General features: G+C 43.2%; 1 protein-coding gene across 3 annotated transcripts in view; it reads left to right on the top strand.

Annotated features, from left to right (window-relative positions):
* Positions 1-21,638, top strand: part of ZNF592 (zinc finger protein 592) — a 44,277-nt gene that overhangs the window by 15,992 nt on the left and 6,647 nt on the right. For all 3 annotated transcript variants that reach the window (XM_083586244.1, XM_083586245.1, XM_083586243.1), the window contains exons 3-6: positions 14,233-14,411; positions 16,492-16,668; positions 18,352-18,511; positions 20,634-20,897. In XM_083586244.1, the coding sequence (XP_083442370.1) occupies positions 14,233-14,411; positions 16,492-16,668; positions 18,352-18,511; positions 20,634-20,897 (780 nt within the window). The remainder of the gene's footprint in view (positions 1-14,232; positions 14,412-16,491; positions 16,669-18,351; positions 18,512-20,633; positions 20,898-21,638) is intronic.

Genomic DNA, 21,638 nt, shown 5'->3' with positions numbered 1-21,638 from the left:
GGCACATTTACATGGACATAAGTTATGTTGAAAACAGTATGTGATCATTCTGAGTAAAAGTGGTCAGGACTGTTAAGAACACAGTTAACTCCGATCCAACATTTTACATCTAAATGAGCTGTTGACCTATTTATCGGTTGTTTTTGTTTTTATTATATATTATATGGGGTGTGACCCATGGGGTGATTTATGTTGTAACTGCCATGAGACCTGCAAGTATAGGGCAGTATACAAATTTTAATAATAACAATAATAATAAGTCGCAGGGCACCTCATCACACTTTCACTTCCTATCTTCATCTGCTGCTCTCTAGATTGCAGAATTGTTGAAATTCACAAAACAACCTTGGTTGTGTTATTGTACCCCATTGGTCACTGAGGATGTTTCAACAGCAATTTACCCCCCAGCAATACCTTTACTTACTGGTACTTATAATCAGCAGTAAAATTGAAGAGGAAAGAGAAATGAAATGAAACGAAAATTCCATCAACAAGCTTTCTGTCGCCCACTCACCTGCTGCATGCCTTTTGCAGCATTATGTAGGCTTGCAATTTAGTTTTGGAGTAATGGACTATTAATTAACAGCCATCTCCATGTTCTAACTCCCTTGCTTTATTTAATAAGCTTCATGTTTTGAAAGCCTTTGGGATAGAACTGTTGAAAAAAATAATGAAAATGGTAGGAAGGCTTTGGCATTAAAATATTGAAATAAATTTCCTGTTTAATCCAATAAACTTCATTACCCTTTTCAGTTCTGTTGGGCCCACGCAAGGGGTCGAGTGAAGTGTATGCTTTTTACACGTGCAAGTACTTCAGCTGACCAGGTATTATGGCCTGTGGCTGCCACTGGCTTTGTTGCTCTGACATCATCCTGTGATGTCATAAAATGCCCAGGAGCCTTCTTGGAAGTATTTCACTGGCAAAGGACAATGAGTTGTATTCAGCTAGCTTTTACTCAGAGTAGCCTTTTGGCTAAGGTTGTTGGTAGTGTATTACTTAGAGTAAATCTATTGAGATTAATAACTATGACTAGCTTAGGTCCATTAATTTTAGTTCATTAATGGATCTGCTCTGAGTAAAAGTTAGTTGAACACAACTAAATTCCTAGCTGCTTATACAAATAATACTGTGAGGGAACTGGCACCCATGTCCCTAACACAATTAATTGGAATTACCACATTTACTCGAGTCTAATGCGCACCTGAATTTTCAGAACCTTGAAACCAAAAAAAGTATTTGCTGGCAAATGTAAATGTGCCATCGAATCTAATGCACACCTGAATTTTTGCAACATAATTTGGCCAAAAAGGGTGAGCATTAGATTCGAGTAAATATGGTATGTCCCATGGATTTCAGGCACTCGCTTTCTGATTTTGGTGTACTTGTGTTTACAGTCTTCATGTGTGCAAAGTCTCTAGTTTCAACTGCTCAGTGAAAAGTGATGTAAAGTTCCAGGGTGCAATCTTTACTGATACAACCCAATTTAATTTTTAAAGATCCTTAGGTGTTTCAATTCTCCAGTGGCTAATGGCTATTCTGTATTGGAAACCATCGGCTAGGATACTGGGGCTGACTGGAAATGTTGACAGTTCCTTGAATCCTGTTGGGTTTTGACTCAGAGTTGTCTTGGCAATCACAGCTCCAGTTCTGTGTAGCTTTTGTAATAGGCGTTTACACAGTTTGCTTTATTCTTAACCCAGTTGGTTGTTGCATTTTTGTATCTTCTGCCCTCCCCCCCCCCTTCTGTTCATATTTGGGAGAGAAATCACAAAGCCTGCTTAGCCCAGTCTGTAGCCCAGGCATCCCCCAACTTACGCATGGTTGCAAATAGTTGTGTGACCCATGGGGTGTTTTGAGGCACCTGTTACACGCAAAGCATGGAGAAACCACGTATAATTTATTTTAGCTGACCTCCACATGGCTGCTGCAACACCTTAATTAATCCTCAGGTTGCCAACTGAATGCAAAATTATTTCCCAGTAGCCTATACATGTGTAGTCATGTGGAGAAGATGTCATATTTGGAGTTGAGCATTCACTTGGAATAAGCCCAGCAGTGGGAACAGATACAGTTCTGGCTTCCATCTTAAGTGCTACATGCTATATTGGGCTTTTTTTGTTCTGGCACCTCTCAGGTGGGTGTTATTGACATTACAGTGGAACCTCGGAAGCCGAATGCCTGTTAACTCAAATGTTTAGGCTCCCGAATGATCGGAAACAGGAAGTGATTGTTCCGGTTTTCGAATGATTTTCAGAAACTGAACATCCAGCACGGCTTCCAGTTGGCTGCAGGATGTTTTGGAAGTTGAATGGACTTCTGGAACGGATTCCGTTCGACTTCCAAGGTACGTCTGTATAAGAGAGCAAGGGAGGTGCTCGTGATGAGTCCTAGCACCTCTTTTTCAGGACAAATTGCACTGGTTTTACCTGTCTTATTTTGGCGGATTTATTGTAGTTACCAGATGCTTTCTGTAACCACTTCAGCCCCTTCAAGGTAGGGAGTTGAAACAGTAACTGTTGAGGCTCATGCCAGAAAAGAGTTAATACTGACAATGCTGATTTTGCAACACTAGGTGGTAGAGGAAGTAACATGCTCAAAATTGCTATTGGGGAAAATCCATCAATACTCATTTGTAGCTGTGCACTGGTAGGGGCAGCAGTATTGGGCAGCACAGACAGGGTGGTGTCGCTCACCTCCCTTCCCATCATCAAACATCACTGCGAGCTCCTAGCAGCCTTTCTCAGCCTGTGGGTCCCCAGATGTTGTTGAACTACAACTCCCATCACTCCTAGCTAGCAAGGCCAGAGCTCAGGGATGATGGGAGTTGTAGTCCAACAACATCTGGGGACCCACAGTTTGAGAACCGCTGGAGGTGAGAAAGAGCTCTTGCTGGCTACTTATGTATCATATTATTATTTATTAAGTTTCTATACCACCTTTCATCCAAAGATCACAGTGTGGTTTACAATATCCCAGCTTCTGTTGGGACAGGGACAGTGTAACACTCCCAGTTACTTCACCATAATTAAGGGGCAGGAACTGAGGGGAGGTGTGCTCTTCTACTCAGATTCTGCTTGTGGCAGTGTTAGAAACTCAGATATATAAGCCAGGCGCCAAATTGTTCCTTTAACCAACATTACAATTGCCAAATCGTCCAGTTGCCATTTGGGGGCAAGATGGCTCTAAAGTCTTATTTTTCAAACGATGGACTGACCATGATGGATTCTCAGTGAAACATCTGGCTAGTTCAGATGACAGCCTTGGGCTAGATTAAGAGCTTTGAGATCCTAAAGAAGAAAAACCACTTGATCCAGGGACAGCCCACATTCTGTGCTCATTTTGGTTCCAGAAATTCTGATTGTGCAGACAAAGTATAATGGGTAGAATTCTACAGAACGTGTTGCTAGCATGTGAAAACAGGCAAGATCCAAGGATCCCCAGGCATGCACATCCAGATGGTGGAGACTTCAGGTGCCATCCTGGCGCCTGGGCATCTTCACTTGGTCGCAAGTGGCTAATAGCCAGGTGCCCAAAGTGCCTGGCACCAGGCAAATTTTGAACGCTGGCTTGTGGGCTTCCCATAGGTGTCTAGTTGGGTGCTGTGAGAACAGGGTGCTGGACTGGATGGGCTACTGGACTGATCCAGCAGGCTCTTCTTACCTTCTTATTAGCAGGTTTGCATTCCCCCATGTCTCCTTACACTGGCATGGCTCCCCTCTTCTCCCGCTGCCAGATGGCACTGTGGTTAATGCTCACCAGCATTGCCTGCTAAGCAGTGTTTTAAGCCTAGCTTTAAAACTGGTTACAAAACCTTTTGTAAAAGGAACCCCTGTTTGCATAACGAATGGCTAAGGTTGCTGCTGATATAAACCTCAGCAGTGGTGAATAGCGGATCAGCTGGGGCGGAAGACAGTGGTGTAACTCATGCTGGAGAAGAAAAGAACAGGAGAGCACAAAGCAGCATGCAACCTTCCATTTTTTTATATTTTTTATTGCATTTGTACCCCTGCTTTTCTTCAAGAGGTTCAAGATGGCATAGGTGGTGCCTGCACCTGTTTTATCTTTGCAGCAACCCTGCGAAGTAGGTTAGACTGAGGACGACTAGCTTAAGGTCACTCCATGAGCTTGATGACTGAACCCTGGCCTCCCAGTTTCTAGTTCAATACTCTAACCGCTACATCTCATCACCCATATTCTTTGTACAGTGTCACCTGGAGCCTTTACCCCATTGGCTTTTAATTGAATCATTATCCTGAACTAGTAACTTTGAATATATTTTTGTTAAATTTCAGCAAAGATTTTCAAATGTGAGACAAAAATATTGGTTTTAACCGGTTTCCTGTTCAGGCTCGGCTTTACTATTTCTGACCTTTTGAAGGTGTCTCCTGTGCTGTGGTGGGTGCATTTTTGTAGAAACACTCTAATGTGCAGATTTCTGTGTCAGGCTGGCATGTGATATATTCTTGTAACTCTGTAAGAGAAGCCATCAATTTTCCCATTGTAAAAACTGCAAATAACCCCAAACCCCTGAAAACAGATTAGCACTGCTAAAGCTGCAGTTAGGGCATTAATCAGCCTCTCTGACCTACAGGAAAACACAACAGCAACCTTTATTGTGTTGATTCATAGCCTGCAATGACAAGAGCAGCCAGGTGGCACCTGGGTAGCACCCACCATTCCAGTGGGCAATTCCAGGGCCCCCAAAGTTTTGCATACGCTGCCTTTGTATTATTGGATTTGAGGAGCCTATCCACAATTGTTTTGCAGAATTTGATTTTCTCGAATTGCACCTTACATGATAGAATCCATCTTGAATCTTCCATAGAAACAGAAAACACCACCTTATACTGAGTCAGACCAATTGGTCCATGTAGCCCACAGTATTGTCTACTGCACTGACTAGCAGTGGCTCTCCAGGGTTCCAGCCTTTACCTGGAGATGCCAGGGATTGAACCTAAGACTTTTTACTTGAGTGGGTGAGAGCTGAGCTGGTCAGATGGGCGGGCTACAAATATCGTCATCATCATCATCAGTAAGGTAAAGGGACCCCCTGACCATTAGGTCCAGTTGTGGCCGACTCTGGGGTTGCGGTGCTCATCTCGCTTTATTGGCCGAGGGAGCCGGCGTACAGCTTCCGGATCATGTGGCCAGCATGACTAAGCCGCTTCTGGCGAACCAGAGCAGCGCATGGAAACACCGTTTACCTTCCCGCTGGAGCGGTACCTATTTATCTACTTGCACTTTGACGTGCTTTCAAACTGCTAGGCTGGCAGGAGCAGGGACCGAACAACGGGAGCTCACCCCGTTGCGGGGATTCGAACCGCTGACCTTCTGATTGGCAAGTCCTAGGCTCTGTGGTTTAACCCACAGCGCCACCCGTGTCACTCAATTAAAGCAATTGCTCACTCTTACTCTGAAGCAGGGGTAGAGAGCCTGCGGACTTCTAGAAGTTGTTGAACTGCGGCTCCTATCACCCACCCCTGACCATTGGCAATGCTGGTTGGTGCTGATGGGAGGTCATAGGTCCCCCGTTCCTGCTTTCTTCTACGCCATCTGTAGGTGGGGTTGAGTTACGCTACCGGGGGTATTCGTGGAATTCAGGCTGCCTGTGGCCAGCAACTTCCAATGTGTACAAAGTCCTATAGAGGAATTGAAGAGACGCAGGGAAGTTGTTCCAGAGCATTCGTTCCAATAAAATCTGGCTTTGGGTAAAAACAAAAAAACCACACGAAATAAAGTGAGCTCTTACAACGTTTCTGAAATAAACGAGTAAGCTAAAGAACTGGTTTTATCCAGTGGGTGTTTGCCATAGAGTTATGCAGCTCTGTGCTGTTCTTGCTTCTTTCCCGCACGTAGGCTTTCCTTCGAGAAAATTAGTGCAAATTCCATGTCTCTCATTGGTGAAGTTTTTGGCTTAATTAAAAACAAAAACAGTGTGGTTGAACTTCAGTAATTGCAGCTTTCCCTAGCAGGGCAACCGGAGCATGTCACCACACTATAAACTTTCAAGCAATAGATTATAGATTATAGTACAGGCATAGGCAAACTCGGCCCTCCAGATGTTTTGGGACTACAATTCCCATCATCCCTGACCACTGGTCCTGTTAGCTGGGGATCATGGGAGTTGTAGTCCCAAAACATCTGGAGGGCCGAGTTTGCCTATGCCTGTTATAGAGAATACAAATAAAGGAAAAACTGAGAACCCACAGTTGGTCAATACTTCTATTAGGACATTACCCAGAATAGTGAGGAAGCTTTCCAGTACTTCAGAATTCTTTGTCGGACAGGATGTTAAACAAGATGGGAGGATGGGAAGAAAAAGCTGGGAGCAGTGCTGTTGCTTCCATGTCTGCAGTTTATAGCAGTCTTTAGGTGGGGCGCAGGAGGAATTTGGCAAGTATATTTGGACCAAGACAGAACTAAATAATTACTATATTATTGACTGAAAAATAAGGCTGAGGTGTTTAAAGACTTTACCTTGTTTGATCAACTGATTATCCATATACCATCTATGAGCCCTATAGTTTCTTGAGAACACCGTGACTTCAGTTTTCTTGTAATTCACAGCCAGCTGTTCTCTTTGGCAGTATCCTGAGAATGCCCTCATCAATCTTTTTAGGCCCACTTTTGTTTGAGATAGAAGTATCGCATCATCTGCGTATAATAATACAGAGATGGCTTTTGTGGCCAGTTTAGGGGCATAATACTCTGGGGATGTTAAACTCTGGACAGTGACATTTATATATACTGTATTTTTTCGTGTATAAGACTAGGTTTTTTTACTCTAAAATAATGTTAAAAAACATGGGTCACCTCAAGGTCCATAAATAGCAACACCCTAGTGGTCCCGGGCCCTAAGGAAGTTAGATTAGCTTCAACCAGAGCCAGGGCCTTTTCAACACTGGAACGCTCTGTCTCATGAGACCAGAGCCCTGTAAGACAGAGTTGTTCAGCCTAGCCTTTGGCTTGGAGCCAATTTGATTCCCTCCCCCTCTTTTCTTTTTTCTTTTTCCTTTCTCCTCCTGTGATGAGGCTGCATTTTAATATTTTAATATTTTAATTGTTGTATTTTAATCTTGTTTTTAAGTTGTATTCATTCAACTTGTTTTTATTATTGCTTGTTAGCCACCCTGAGCCCGGCCTTGGCTGGGGAGGGCGGGGTATTATTATTATTATTATTAATAATAATAATAATAATAATAATAATAATAATAATACATGGAATATATACATGGGGGGTCGAGTGATTGGTTGCAGCCAAAAATAGGGGTAGTCTTATACACGGGGGGGGGGGGGTGTTATACACGGAAAAACATGGTAATTAAAGCAGTGCGGGAGCTAGGATGCAAACTTGCTTAACTCCCTTTGTGGCTGGTACAGATCCTGTGAGCTGCCCATTTGTAGAGCAATGCTCTTTCAGCACAGTGTTTTTATATAGACATTTAATCAAGAACAATAATATTTTATCTGTATTTAAGAGTTCAACTAATCCCACAGTCTTACTCGAGAGATTGAATCGAATGCAGCTTTCAGATCAATGAAAGCTGCATATAGCACACCACCCGGTTTCTTAACATACTCATCTGTAAAATGAACTAGTACAAAGCAATGATCTATAGTGGATCTGACTCAACTAAATCCTGCTTGCTCTTCGGCAAGAATAGCTTCATCAGTTATCCAGTCAATTAGCTTATTGTAAAGATGCTTTGCATATAATTTGCTAATTAATGGTAGCAACCTAATTGGTCTATGACTAGCCAGATCGAATGTAAGGCCCCTTTTGAATATAGGGATGACTACCGCTGTGGCCCAAACTTCAGGAAATATCGATTTATCATTTTTCTTAAAAACCGCTTCCATTCATCGTTATTAGTGGGAACCCATTCAACAGTGTTCATATCCTTTTTGATTCTCGGGAGAGGACTACCTATTACACTTGGAGCTAATTTCTGATAGCTCAGCCAGGAATTTGTAGTCATGCCATCAAGATTGTCCCTCACCCTATCATATTCCAAGGGGAGTTGAGTTTGCAGCTCTGCATCTATACACTTCGAAGTTCCTCTGGTAGCCCTCTTTTTAACTATACACTTTGGAGAAACAGCTTGTGGGCAAAAGGCTTGATTGTCAATTGTTTCACCAACGTTTTGTTGTCCATGCTGCTGTATTTGGGTCAACCTGGACTGTAACTTAGCTAGTTTGGTGAGAATGTCACTTTGCTCTTTATTTGGTAGGTTAACAAAATTACTCAGCAAATCCTCTTCTTCTGGAACAGTCCCGTCTACTGAATCTGGAGGGTAATTTTTATTCAGAACTGCAGTAGATTGATTAGACCTCTTGAATTTTCCTTGCATAATCTCTGGAATTGCTGATAGTAATTCTTCCCATTGACTGTGATCTTTGTTGGCAATAGGACAAATGTCAGCTTTAGTTAAGGTGACTTTGTTACTCCTGTAAACCCTTTTGGGTACAAACAGTGGCTTAAGTGATGTGTCTTCAAAATGCTGATAAAGGAGGACTCATTTCCGGGCCAAATAAGCCTTCTTTTTCATGACTATAGCCGGAATTCTATGGCTGCTGAAAATTAGAAAATTTGTCTTGAGTATCCATCATTAAAGAGCCCCTTGGTTGATTTTAAATTGATATTTCCAACATCACAACCTAGGAGTAAAGTTAGGAATTATTGTTCTTTGTGTTTTCTGTAGACACATAGCAGTGCAGAATCTTTGTTCATATTTTATGACATTTGGGTGGGTCAGATGCAGTGACAAACTGGTATAGGGTTATGTCAGAGGTGACAAATGTGCAGCCTTCTGGATGTTGTTGGAGGCCAGTGGTGGGATTGTGGTAGTCCAGCAACATCTGGAGGGCTAAAGGTTAGTGCTATATATATATTCCTTTTTCATCCAAACTGGCAAAGTGTTGCATTTGTCCTGCAAATCAGGAGAAAAAGAGGCATGGAATTGTGGAGAACATGGGCCAGGTGTATTGAATAACTAAACTTTCATTATGGAAACTGTGAGTGACAGATTAATTTACAACTATACAAATGAAAATTTAATTTCAATAGATAACACAACAACAACAACAACAACAACAACAACAACAACAACAACAATAATAATAATAATTTTATTTATACCCCACCCTCCCCAGCCAGAGCCGGACTCAGGGCGGCTAACACCAGTAAAATTACAACAAAACATAATGGGGGGGGGGACACAAACAAACCAACAAACACCAGTTTATTAAAATACGGGTTAAAATACAATTTAAAATGCAGCCTCATTTTAATAGTAGCCCATAAATCAAAACCATAAGGGGAGGGAAAACATAAGGGTCAGACTGAGTTCAAACCAAAGACCAGGCTCTGTCTTGCAGGCCCTGCGGAAAGGTGTCAAGTCCCGCAGGGCCCTAGTCTCTTGTGACAGAGTGTTCCACCAAGTTGGGGCCAGTACTGAAAAGGCCCTGGCCCTAGTTGAGACCCATCTAACCACTTTGCGGCTTGGGACCTCGAAAATGTTGTTATTTGTGGACCTTAAGGTCCTCCGTGGGGCATACCAGGAGAGGCGGTCCTGTAGGTACAAGGGTCCTGTACAGATACTTTATTTTTTAATTTGGATAATTTAATTCTAAACCTGTCAACTGACCACATTCCTTTGTATGCAGCTGTATTTGTAGCATATCACAGTTTCTAATTGTATACTGAAGTCAAATATTTGATTAAATACAAGCTACTGCAATGAAACACTAGGATGAGAGAGATTCAGAGTTGCAGATAAGGGATGTGCAAGTCTTTTGCTCAGGTAGCATTATGGGATGGGCAGCTGCCTCAATGGTAGCATTTACTTAAGGAAAGGGACTCTCTTCACTTTAGAAATCTGAGAATATGTGTACTCTATTTACTTAATGCACACTTTAGTTTTATGTTGCAGTGAAAGCGTTAAAGTCAGAAGTTACTTTTCCCTCGGGAACAGACAACGGAAATGCAGCATTTGGTGCTGGGTTCTGACTGATTATTTTTTATCTATTTCCCTTTAATTAAACAGATAGTACCATTGTAGTGTCTACCCAATTGCTAAGCATTATTCAGTAGTTAAGTATCTTCGTGGTTTTGCAGGAGATAGTGAGTGGGAACTGGTAAAACTGCTATTTTACCAACATCCTTTTCTAAACTAGGTTCTCTTCCCACCTAACCTCCCTCTCCCTGAAGATCTGCCTGACAGATCACCAGATTTTTAGGAGGCTAGAAATAACAGAGACCCTGAAGTACTACTTAAATCAGGCACCCCCAATCTTTGGACCTCCAGATGTTTTGGACTACAATTCCCATCATCCCTGACCACTGGTCCTGTTAGCTAGGGATCTTGGGAGTTGTAGGCCAAAACATCTGGAGGGCCGAATGTTGGGGGTGCCTGACTTAGATGATCAAGGACCATCACAACTGTTCCTCTATAGATTAATTTATTAATGTACTCTGCTTTTCAACCAAAAAGTTTCAAGAGAGACTTACATAAGATTAATGAAACAAGACAGTTTGGGAGATTTGCAGTCTAAAAGACACAGGACAAAGGAATGAGGAGGGAAAAGGGAAACAAGCAAACACAGGCACCAACTCTTTTGCATAGTTGTTCTTATAATGACCAACTGGAATGGAAGCCATTTATGGAGAGGAGGCTCCATGTGGAGCTGGTTTCTCAGCAGAGCTAATGGAGTGGTCCTGCTCCCATCGATCGCTCTGCTACAGCCTGATGCAGTGATGGGAGCATAAAGTGAAGAAGAGCTGAGATAAATGAAAAGGAGATAAATGATAGTGGAGATTTGACTCCAGTGAATTGGTGAAGCTCATGAGGCTTGGGAGGACCTTAGAATTTAAATTTTGAGATAAATTGGTAGTTTTCATTGGCAAAACCTTCTTAAGTATTTCCCAGACGTCAAGGGCATACATATCATACAACAGTAGATAAAAAAGGGGTAAATCCACAACATACAGAATTCGGTAGGAAAAACTTCTATGGCTTAAATGGTTGTGGATTATTACCCAAATTTTCCTCCTTTTTGCTCACATTTCTTATCACAGCTTTTCAGTAACTTGTGTTACTTTCATAAGCCTATGATAATTTCAGTTTTTATATAAATGTTTCCACTTCACAAAATTAGACTGGATGGTCTTGATGAAACAGTAGCATGAATAAACTGAATTCTGAATATGTATCAGGCAGCTGCTGTGAAAGAAGAATCTTAGACCAACTCCTGATTTAAGCATCCAAAACATGACTCCAGTTAAAGCAACCACCACACGCTCTCTGCGAATCAGGACCTTTGGGCCCCAGAGTATACTAAATGTTGAAATTCCATAATTCCTGTAGTCTTTCCCCATCTGTGCTATTTAAACCTGCTGGCAGTGGGGGAACAATATCCTTAAATTTCCCATTGTGTAAAAATCTTCTCACACATAGGCAGCTAATATGTCAGGAAGAAGTTTCATCCTCTTTGGTGTGCAAGCTTTCCACATGCAGAGGTTTTTTCTGTAGGGGAATACGGAAAGGGGTCAGAAGCGTTCTGCTGTCTTGACACTCCTTGCCACCTGCAGGGATGCAGTCCAGTGTTGATCTTAAGGGGCAAGAAGATGGGAAGAGGCAGGCTTGTAGGCTGTTGAAATTCTGGACTGTTCTTCCTGAGCTTTTAGTCTGGAATTTCAGTGTTTACTGTGTTTTGAGGCCCAAAGGTCCAAATTTTTAGGGTGTGTGTGATAACCGGTTATATTAACAATAACTAAAGGCGTTCTAAAAGCACAGAATAAAAATATAAATAGGTAACTATTTAAAACCATTCTGAGGCTATTAATAGAAACATACGTACGTAAGTCAAGTAAACATTCAGTACTTGGATTGCGAGTCTTTCAGGGACAATGATAAGGCCTCTGATGAAATTGCTGTAACTTGTGTAGAAACGTACGTAGTAAAATGGAATGATCAGCAGGAGAGCTGTTTTGCAGTGTCAGGGCACAATCCTCTGTCAAATCCAAATTGTCTGTATTGGCAGCAAGCCATGACGTGGACTTCAAGAATAGCCATGACTGGTGGGAGGCAGGAAACGGCAGACGGAGAGTGACAAGAGTTCAAGGGCAGAGAAAGGAAATATGTTTAGGGTTGAATCAAAGCACTGAAGGCCCAGGAAGCAGAAGTGCTGACTGTGTGCCCTGCTGTGTAGACCAGGAGTGGGTTGATGTCATTCGTGATCCACAGAAGCAAGAGTGTGTACTTGGATTCTCTTTAATTGTTAAGGTCTAACTCAACTGATTTTAGCTTAAGAAGCGCCTTGTTGGATAATAGAAGGCTACACATAGCAAATTGCATTCTACATGAATCCCAGCAATGAGCAGGTGCCAGTAGGTCCACCGCAAATTTGCTAGTGGTGCGCTATCTACCCTTGCCTTCTTTGGTTGTAGATGCTAGAGCCAATCCATGTTTTTTGCAGGATATCTCTAGGAGTTTAGTTGCACAGTGCTCAGCTGTCCTGGCTATCGCTGTAGGTAGTTCACTGGCCTTGGACACAGCCATCCTGGGTTCAGTTCTTGAAAGCCTGGCCACTAACCAAACTGTTTGGATCTGGGCATGACGCCTGAGCAGCTTCAGAAGTGATTGTTTCTTTGGTTCTCCAGCTCTTGAAAACTTGGGTGGTCTTACATTTTGAACTTGAGCATTTGTTTAGGCCAGAGGGTCACTGTGGATGGCAACAGCTTGTAAATTAATGCCGTGTACAAATAGTTATCAAGACTTGGATGTTGGTTGAGGACACCAGATTACAGCTGGTAGGTGTGTCACACTACTTGTGCTTTCCTCATGCTGCAGTTCCAAGTGACATGGAGAGGCAATGGAAATGATAACCTGTTAACAGAGAGCTTGGAGTTGTAATTCAGCTGTGTGTATTCTCAGTCCTGCCTTAGCTGCTTGGGATTTGTGGCTGGGAGCCAACAGCTTCGCCATTAAGGCCACCTGGCTTGGTTGTGACGCACAGTGGTTGGAAAGGCACAACTTGTCGGCATTGTCAGCTCATGGCTTGATCTGGAGACTGTGGGGTGGCCTTTACTCTATGCTTCTTGCAGAACCTCACATAAGAAGGTAGCCAGCACAGGGAGGAGAGCTGTGGGATGGTGGGAGTGGATGTTGTGCTACTGGCCTGTAACCATGAGGTGCCTGTTGGACTTGTCACTTGGAGATGGAGAGAGCAGTACACCCTCCAAGAGGTTCCTTCTTTCCCAAACCCATAAGGAGATACAGTGGAAACTGGTTCAGGCCCAAGGAAGGCATAGGTTTGGACCACAGCACATCATTTCATCTGCAGAGCCAGTTGGCTAAAGAAGACCACCTTTTAGAAAACAAGGAGAGAGACCTCCAAGCCTAAGATCTCTGGTAAGCTTTTTCAGTAAATGGTTGCTAAGCCAGAGACATTTACCAGTCGTTTGGGCTATCCCTAATCACTGGGTTCAGAGAACTCTGGATATGAAATGTGTTGGTGTTCTACTGATGCTAAATAAATAAATAGAGGTGTTTGGAATTTCATTATTTCTTTTCCTGCTTCAAAGATAACACCATCATCACATCGTTGCTCAGCCATGTGTACCCAGCTCCAAGACAGTTGCATTGATAACTCCCGCTATCTGGATGTCCATTGCTTTTGAACTCTGGGCCTTACAAACTATGGCAGTTGCAAAAGGGACCACTTTGGGTGGGGATCTGGGAGAGGCCTTGAAATTCCCTTGCTCAGGTGCCAGAAAACATGGTGCTAATGTTAAGTTGGCTTGGAAAGACAGTTGCCTGGCTTAAGTGCTTCCTCAGAATTCTTTCTACTGGTAAGTACGTTAGGATTTGACTTTAGAACGACTTGTCACTGGAAAATCCTGACAGCTCTCTTTACAACATGGTCCTGGTGTTTGGAAAGTAGAATAAGCATTATGTTAGATCTCTCTTTTTACACACACCCCTGGGGAAAAAACACTTGCCAAAGAAAGCCAAATTCTCATTTGTAGGGATACCATTTAATGCCAGCGGTATGTGGGCACCCTATAGAACACAGAAGTGGCATGGCAAAGGTAAGAAGATAAAGGGAGACCATAGGATTTACGTAAGAAGTTCTGTTGGTAGAAGTTCTCATAATGGAAAGAAGCAGGAAAAAGATGTGAAGAGTGCAGCAGGAATGGCTAATTGTGGCGTCTCCTTTTCTTCCTTTAGACTTGTCAAGTGTGCCAGATGCTGTTGCCCAACAAGTGCAGTTACTGTGCTCATCAAAGAATCCATGCTCACAAATCTCCTTATTGCTGCCCAGAGTGTGGCGCCATTTGCCGGTCGGCCTATTTCCAAACCCACGTCAAGGAGAACTGCCTTCATTACTCGCGCAAAGTTGGCTACAGGTTTGTGCTCAATTGAGGGGTGGTGGTGCACGAGGAAGATGTGTCGTGACATTTAATGCACACCGAGCGGGGATGAATAGGGCGAGGGGGAATGGAGCTTAAAATCTTATCAAATCCTTTTCACGCCACACAGCTTGGCTGCCAACTTGTTTGGTGATCAGACAGGCTGACAATTTCAGGATATCAAATGCTGATAAGGCGTGTTTCTCCTGTCGTGCCTTCAGGAGGCACATCTTTATAGACACTTTGGCAATGAGTGTTCTTCTGTGCTTGCAGGCTAAGAGAGGGGAAAATGCTGCAAATTCCAGGGCTTTTTCGATGGACTTCCACAGCCCTCTTAAAGGTTATGAAGTAGTGATGGCCTGATTCTGACACGTAGTTTGCTTCCTCTGTATGCTTTATAGTTCTGTCGCTTTCTGGCTTCTCAGTTTTGTTGCTTGCAAAGGAGGGTACTGTGGTGGTGTTTTTTATTATATTGCATTTTTATTTTTATTCACTACCATTTGGTTAAACGGTGGATTAGGCATTTTAAAAATAAATAGTATCCATAGGGGGGGAAACTGAACGGATGTAAAATTTGGTGTTTCTATGTCTTAACTGAAGAAGTACTGATGCGATACTGACTTTATGCTACAGGCAGGGAACTTACGGCCCTTTTGATGTGGCCATCTTGGCTGTGAGTCCTGGAAGACCTGCTCCCTGCCTTGCAGGCCTTTTCCCACCTGGCCTGGAAAGGTGGTACGCTGACTGACTCCAGCTACAAAAGCTGAGACTGCTGAACAGACTCTTGGGTATTGTTTAGGGTGGGGGTTGTTAGCAGGGTTTGTTTCTGTTATTGATATTTATTTTTTGTATCTTTATTTTTAGATCTTCTTATGGGTTTATGTGGAACTTGTTTAATTTGGTTGTGTACTTCCTGATTTTTTAAATGTATTGTTTCTGACAATATTTGTTATATTTGTAATTATGCATTTTTTCATGATGCAAGCCTCCTTGAGCATGGAAAGCAGAATATAAATTGCTGGACTATAGCTGCCATCATCACTGGCTGTTGGCCACGTTGGCTGGGGCTGATGCGAGTCCAGCAGCACCTGGAGAGACCACAGCTTCCCCACCCTTGATGTAAAACAGAACAGCAAGAGCAACATGAGCACCAAATACTTTTTTATTGCTTAGGTGGAACAATGCAGCATGAATTAAAGGGTGCTTAGCAGACTCCTAGGGATGCGGGTGGCGTTGTGGGTTAAACCACAGAGCCTAGGACTTGCCGATCATTAGGTCGGCGGTTCGAATCCCCACGACGGGGTGAGCCCCCGTTGCTCTGTCCCAGCTCCTGCCCACCTAGCAGTTGGAAAGCACGTCAAGTGCAAGTAGATAAATAGGTACCGCTCCGGCGGGAAGGTAAACAGCGTTTCCGTGTGCTGCACTGGTTTGCCAGAAGCGGCTTAGTCATGCTGGCCACATGACCCGGAAGCTGTACGCCGGCTCCCTCAGCCAGTAAAGCAAGATCAGCGCCGCAACCCCAGAGTCGGCTACGACTGGACCTAATGGTCAGGGGTCCCTTTATCTTTACCTTAGCAGACTCCTAAGTGACTTGATTTGCTTGGAATAAAAGCACTGAAGCCCAGGCTAATGCAGGCAATAAATAGAAAGGAAGTTTGGTCCTGCTGTTAGCGCTTTGTGGCTAACAGCAGTTGCATTTTGATTTGAACACCCCTCAAATTGGAGTGACTTTCCCACTATCAGCTGTATCACTGGAGGTTTTAAAACATTTTCAGTGTGCATTTCATTGGGACTTTTCAGTGTCTTATCAGAAAACAGGCTTTTCCCCCTGATTTTTAAAAATTATTATTCATTTTTGTCTTTACCGCCATTATCGATCACCCTGGAACATTTTAATGCTGTGGATTTTACTACTGCTGTGGATTTTACTACTCCCTCCAGGTCAATGAGGCAGATCTCAGTGGGTCCTTGTTTCCTGAACTTTCACGGAAATCTCAGTGTGTGCTTATGATTTTTTTGTTCTTGTTTGCAGAGCTCAAGTTTAGCGCTCTCTCTCTCTCTCTCTCTCTTTTCCCAGGTGCACTCACTGTGGGGTTGTCTTCATGTCGCAAGCTATGCTGAAAGTGCACATTCACGAGAAGCACTGTGAAGTCTTCCACAAGTGTTCGTTCTGTCCTATGGCCTTCAAGTCTGCAGACAGCACCACTGCTCACATTACCAGTCAGCATCCTGCAGAACCTCATAAGACATCTCAGTAAGTGTCTGCCCGGTTAAATAAATGTATTGCTCAATTTCTCTTCTTTACCCAGTTTGCCTTCTATGCCCATCCCCACCGGGCTTACAAGAACGTTGTTGTCCCAACTGTATGGAGAGAGAGAGAGAATAAACTGTGTTGTGGAGACAGTTTTTAGTAGGATCTGCATACCTTCTCTTTTAAAGAAAAGAAGGGTTAGGCAGAAATCTTGTTTTCTAGTTATCTTAATATTGTGTAGCCCATCTGTTCCTAAGACTTTTCACACTTGGAAAGAAGCAAGGATGGATTTATCATCTGTTAGCGTACAGACAGCCCCTGTGCTCTGCATGATGTTACGTGTTTCTCCAGAGGGCATCCTAGAATCAATGGGTGGTTATTGCACAGAAACCCATTTTGGCAAACCATGAGGATAAACAATGGTAAGAGCTGTTTGACAGTGGGAACAGACTGTCTGCAGAGCTGTTGGGGTCTCCTTCACTGGTTATATTTAAGTTGGGCAGCCATCTGTTGGGAATGCTGTACTTGCATCCAGGATTTCAGGTCCTGCATTGAGCAAGAGATTGGAAATAGATGCCCTCCAAGGTCCTTTTGATTCCATGTCTCTGTGAAATTGCCTTGTAACTCTTGTCTGCTAGAGAAGCAGTAATGGGAGCTTCAGGCAGAGCCTGTCGGGGAAAACTACAAATTAAAGTAAATAGCAGCACTTAGAGCAGGAGTAGAGAACCTTTATGGCTCTGTGGGCCAAATCTTATCAGGATTAGCTTCACGGGCCAAATGTGATAGGTGAGCAAGGCACCCCACATGACTGACAGGTGGGCAACACACCCACCCATAAAAAGTCCATGCTGGAGCAATGTTAAAATGAGCCCCCTCCCTGCTTCCTGAAGCGCGCGCGCACACACACACACACACACACACACACACACACACTCTCTCTTAAAGGTAGATCCAGCTGATGCATGAAGGAGAAATTGCAGCTCCCAGGAGATGGGGAAAACCACTTGTGGAAGGCTGATTCTTGCAAAAGCAGTTATTTCCCCACTCTCCCTGGGAGCTGTGTGCAGCAAAATGGAGCAGAATTTAACCTCTGCTCAGCACACACTTCCCAGGAAGGGGATGGAGAAACCCCCTTTGCAAGGATCAACCTTCCCTAGCGGTTTCTCCCTCCCCCTCCCCTGGGAGGCATGCTTTTTCATGTAGTGATGCTGAATTAAGGCAGGTCTTCTTTTGCTGCAGGCACCTCTTTCCATGGAGCAGGCACACACAATGAAAGCAAGCAAACTCAGTGTTTTTCTTCTGCTTTCTTTGACTGTATGCACCTGTTACAAAGAGGGAACAGATGCGCTCAGCCAAATGGAACAGGATTTAACCGTCACCTGTAAGCTGTTCCTGCTGGGAACAGCCACTTGCAGCAAAACAGAATTGAGGCCTACCCGCCAGGTGACATCACAACAATGTTTGCTGTTAAATACATGTTTCCAAGGCATTTTGTTGGAGTTGGGTTTCTAATGTTGTACACTGCCCTGAGATCTTCTGATAAAGGGGGTGGTATATATGTTGAATAAATAATAATAACAATACTTCAATAATTAATTTAATGATGATGATAATAAATTTATCTACGTTGGTGTTTTTTTGTTTAGAGTAAACTTTCATTGCAAATTCATTTTTCAATTGTTCCAGGGTGATCTACAAATGCTCTTGTGAGACAGTCTTTAACAAGAAGAGGCTTCTGCAGGAGCACTTCCAGCAGAATGCCAACAGGCTGATGGTGGGAGTGTTCAAGTGTCCGCATTGCCAGCTGGTGTATATGCAGAAACTTCAGCTAATGCAGCATGTTAAGGTTGGTGACTGGAGAGGATACCATGCCTGCACAGAACACTTTTCTACCTTCTGAATTGAGATTGCTTTGCATGAAACACATCGGCTGCTCTTCTTTCTTTTTACCCACCACTGGTGGATATCTTCACAAGCAGCCTCAAAACCAATTCAAAGATTGCGTGTAAAACAGTCCTCCCGGAAGTGTGTTGCGTTAAGAGTCCAAGTACCTACAGCATCTAGATTTCTTACTGAGACTGGTGCTATACTGACTGCACTGCCTCCCAGTTCATTTCTGGGCGCAGTGCGAAGTGACCAGCGTAATTGAAGGGCCACTGTTCTCCATGTGCACCTGCCCATACGTGAAACTCTTCCCCTGTCAGGAGTAGTATGTGCCTGAAGACCAGTTGTGGAATGCTCTCTTTTCAGTGCCAAATACTATCTAAAGCTTTTAAAATGCAGGTTTAAGCCTGTTAACTGTTTAATGCTGCTTTTATAATTTTGTGGGTTTTTAGCTTGTTGTGTATATGTGCGTTTCTGTATGTGCACATGCATGCTCCCCCCCCCCCCACATTTTATTGTTCTTTGTGTAAATTGCCCTGAAAGTAGGATTGAAGGGCGAAAATAAAAATTCTTCTAATAAATAAGTGTGTCAGGCATGTGAATTCTCTTCATGCCTCCAAAATTCCCTGGAAAACTTAAGAGCTGCAAAATTTGTGACTCTCAAGTCTTGTTGGATTCCAGCTCCCCCGTCATTTCCAGCCAACAAGGCCCAAAGGTAAGGATGATGGAAGTTGGAATCCATCGTCTAGAGGGCTGCAGGTTCCTTCCTCTTGGGTTACAAGCTAGGCTTCTTTCCTTCCTGTCATTCAGGCTGTTCACAAGCAAGAAAATATTTTACAGATGCACTCTTCAAAACATGTATTGGAGAGGCTGAATGATTTAGCTGCAGCGTCTAGTTAAATTTTGCCTGTGTCTTTCTGTCTGAAAAGCAGCAGTGACCACCTGCCACTTTTGTACTCAAGGAAGAGCTTTCATGGCATTATGATTTCAGACTATGTCATCAGCATTTGCCAAAGGGAGAGATGACAAAATTCAGAATCTCCCTCATTATCTGTGCATATATTGCCTTTCATGATGCTACCAAGAGAGAAATATCACATCCTTATTATCTAGAAAGGCATCTTGGTTGAGCCAGCAAAAACTTGTCCATCTCTTGACAGGTATCGAAGACATTGTTAGAAATAGCACTGTTCAATTTGCTGTAGCAGCAGCTAACGAATACAAGGATTTATCAGACGCTTGGCTGAGCTGTATAATCCTTGTATACGTTAGCTGACAAATTGAACAGTGCTATTTGTAACAATGTCTTCGATTACAAAGTAGACCCTTGTCTACAGAAGCTCAAGGCACAATGCATTTGTTTTCTTTAAAATGCCACAGGACTCTTAGGTTGAAATTCAAATCATCCTCTGAACCTACTCTTGGATTGCGAATGAGGAGACCAAGACTCAATTCAAACATGCACGTATACATGCACCCTGCAACTTTGCATTGGTTCAGAGTTTAATTGAGTGCAAACCGGGGTGCAGTTTCCTCAAATCACATCCTTGGGCCAAGCCTGATGTGGGTATTGAGGATTGTGAACAGACTCTGTGCTCTCACACTCCCTTTTCCTTTGGTCAAGTATTCCAAACTAGGATTTGCAATCCCAGTTTGGAGGGCTTGTTCAAACTTTAGTTTGCCAGTTCAGATGTATCTGCAAACAGTTTCTTGGTTTGATCAAACCATAACGTGCTGCACAGAGGCAGAGGAGGGAGCACTCTACAGCAGCAGCACTTTTTCACAATCCTCCAAACTGTGAATTCAGTCTTAAGTCTGCTGCAAACACACTATGCTGTTCTGTTATAAAGTTAAGTGCATAGTTTCTCACTGTGTTGATGGAATGAATCACACTGCGTTAGCGTTAACATAGCCTATTGGCTATGGACATAATCTCTATCTTAGTCCTGGGCTGTCTAAAACAGAAGGAGGTGGGAAATGATATGCTTTTGTTAAGCAGAGCAGTTTCCTGCTATTTTAGGAAAATAGGCAACTTCCTTTTGCCCTGCTCTAATGCTGAGGATTTTTTTGTTTTTGTTCACTAGAGCGTCCATGGGGTCCCTGAGAATCCTGAAGATCTTGCTAGCTTCCGACAGAAGACAGAGACAGCAACTAACAGCAATGTTCTTCCAGCATCAAAGGAGCTGTCAGTAATCAATGGTACTTCCCAGACCTCTTTGACCACAAAAGGGACGAGCCCAGAATCAAAACCCAAGCCAAAACCCTGCAGTTGGACATGTCGGGAGTGTTCGCAGTGCATCCCTGACCGAGAAACCTATGTGTCCCATATGAGGAAAAGCCATGGAAAGGTAAGGGTCTGGGGGCTATATTTTGTCCCTCTTTCCCACAGGATTCATCTAAAACTCTTCAGCAGCCTGCCTGTCATTGTTTGAGCTCCAGGGGAACAAGTTTTTGTTTTCCTGCACATTTAGGCCGCACCAATGATATGGCTGTACTGTTGCATCTGTTTTTAATAATGGTTGTGTGGAGTTTGTTTTGTTTGAAAATTATTTCAGGACCTTCGTAATAAGAAGCAATGTGCAAATCTAATCTAAACCTCATAGCATACCTTTTTATGTTTGTTATAGCTTACAGCTAAACAAATAAAATTGCTACTGCTTATTACATAAACCTTGTAGCAGGGTGAGAGCCTGGGTAGATGCTTCTTTCTTTTTGGTCTCTGCAGTCCTATGGGAGCATCAGAGATAAACTTCAAAGTATGTTTCTTTCTTTCTCTCTCTCTCTCCACGTGTTCCCCTTTTAAGACCATATGTTTCTGAAACTGTATTGACTGCAAATGCATAAGCATTATCTGGATTCTTCTCCACAAAAATCTTATAAATTAGATCATGTACATTCGCATTCTGCAGATGGGGAACTGGCTCAAGGCAAGCTTATCAGGTTTATGGCCAAGGGCTGCTTTTTATGCTGCAAGAGAGACATGTTTGTAGCAGGTCACTTGCATGTCTCTATGGTGAGCACAGCGACTCTCGAAGAAAAACATATCTGTAGCCCCTTGGGAAATGCACACCTAAGGGCCACAATTGGCC

This window comes from Podarcis filfolensis (assembly GCF_964270895.1).
Source record: "Podarcis filfolensis genome assembly, chromosome: 14".
In the NCBI taxonomy this organism is placed as follows: domain Eukaryota; kingdom Metazoa; phylum Chordata; class Lepidosauria; order Squamata; family Lacertidae; genus Podarcis; species Podarcis filfolensis.
This window is presented reverse-complemented; position numbering and strand designations above follow the sequence as displayed.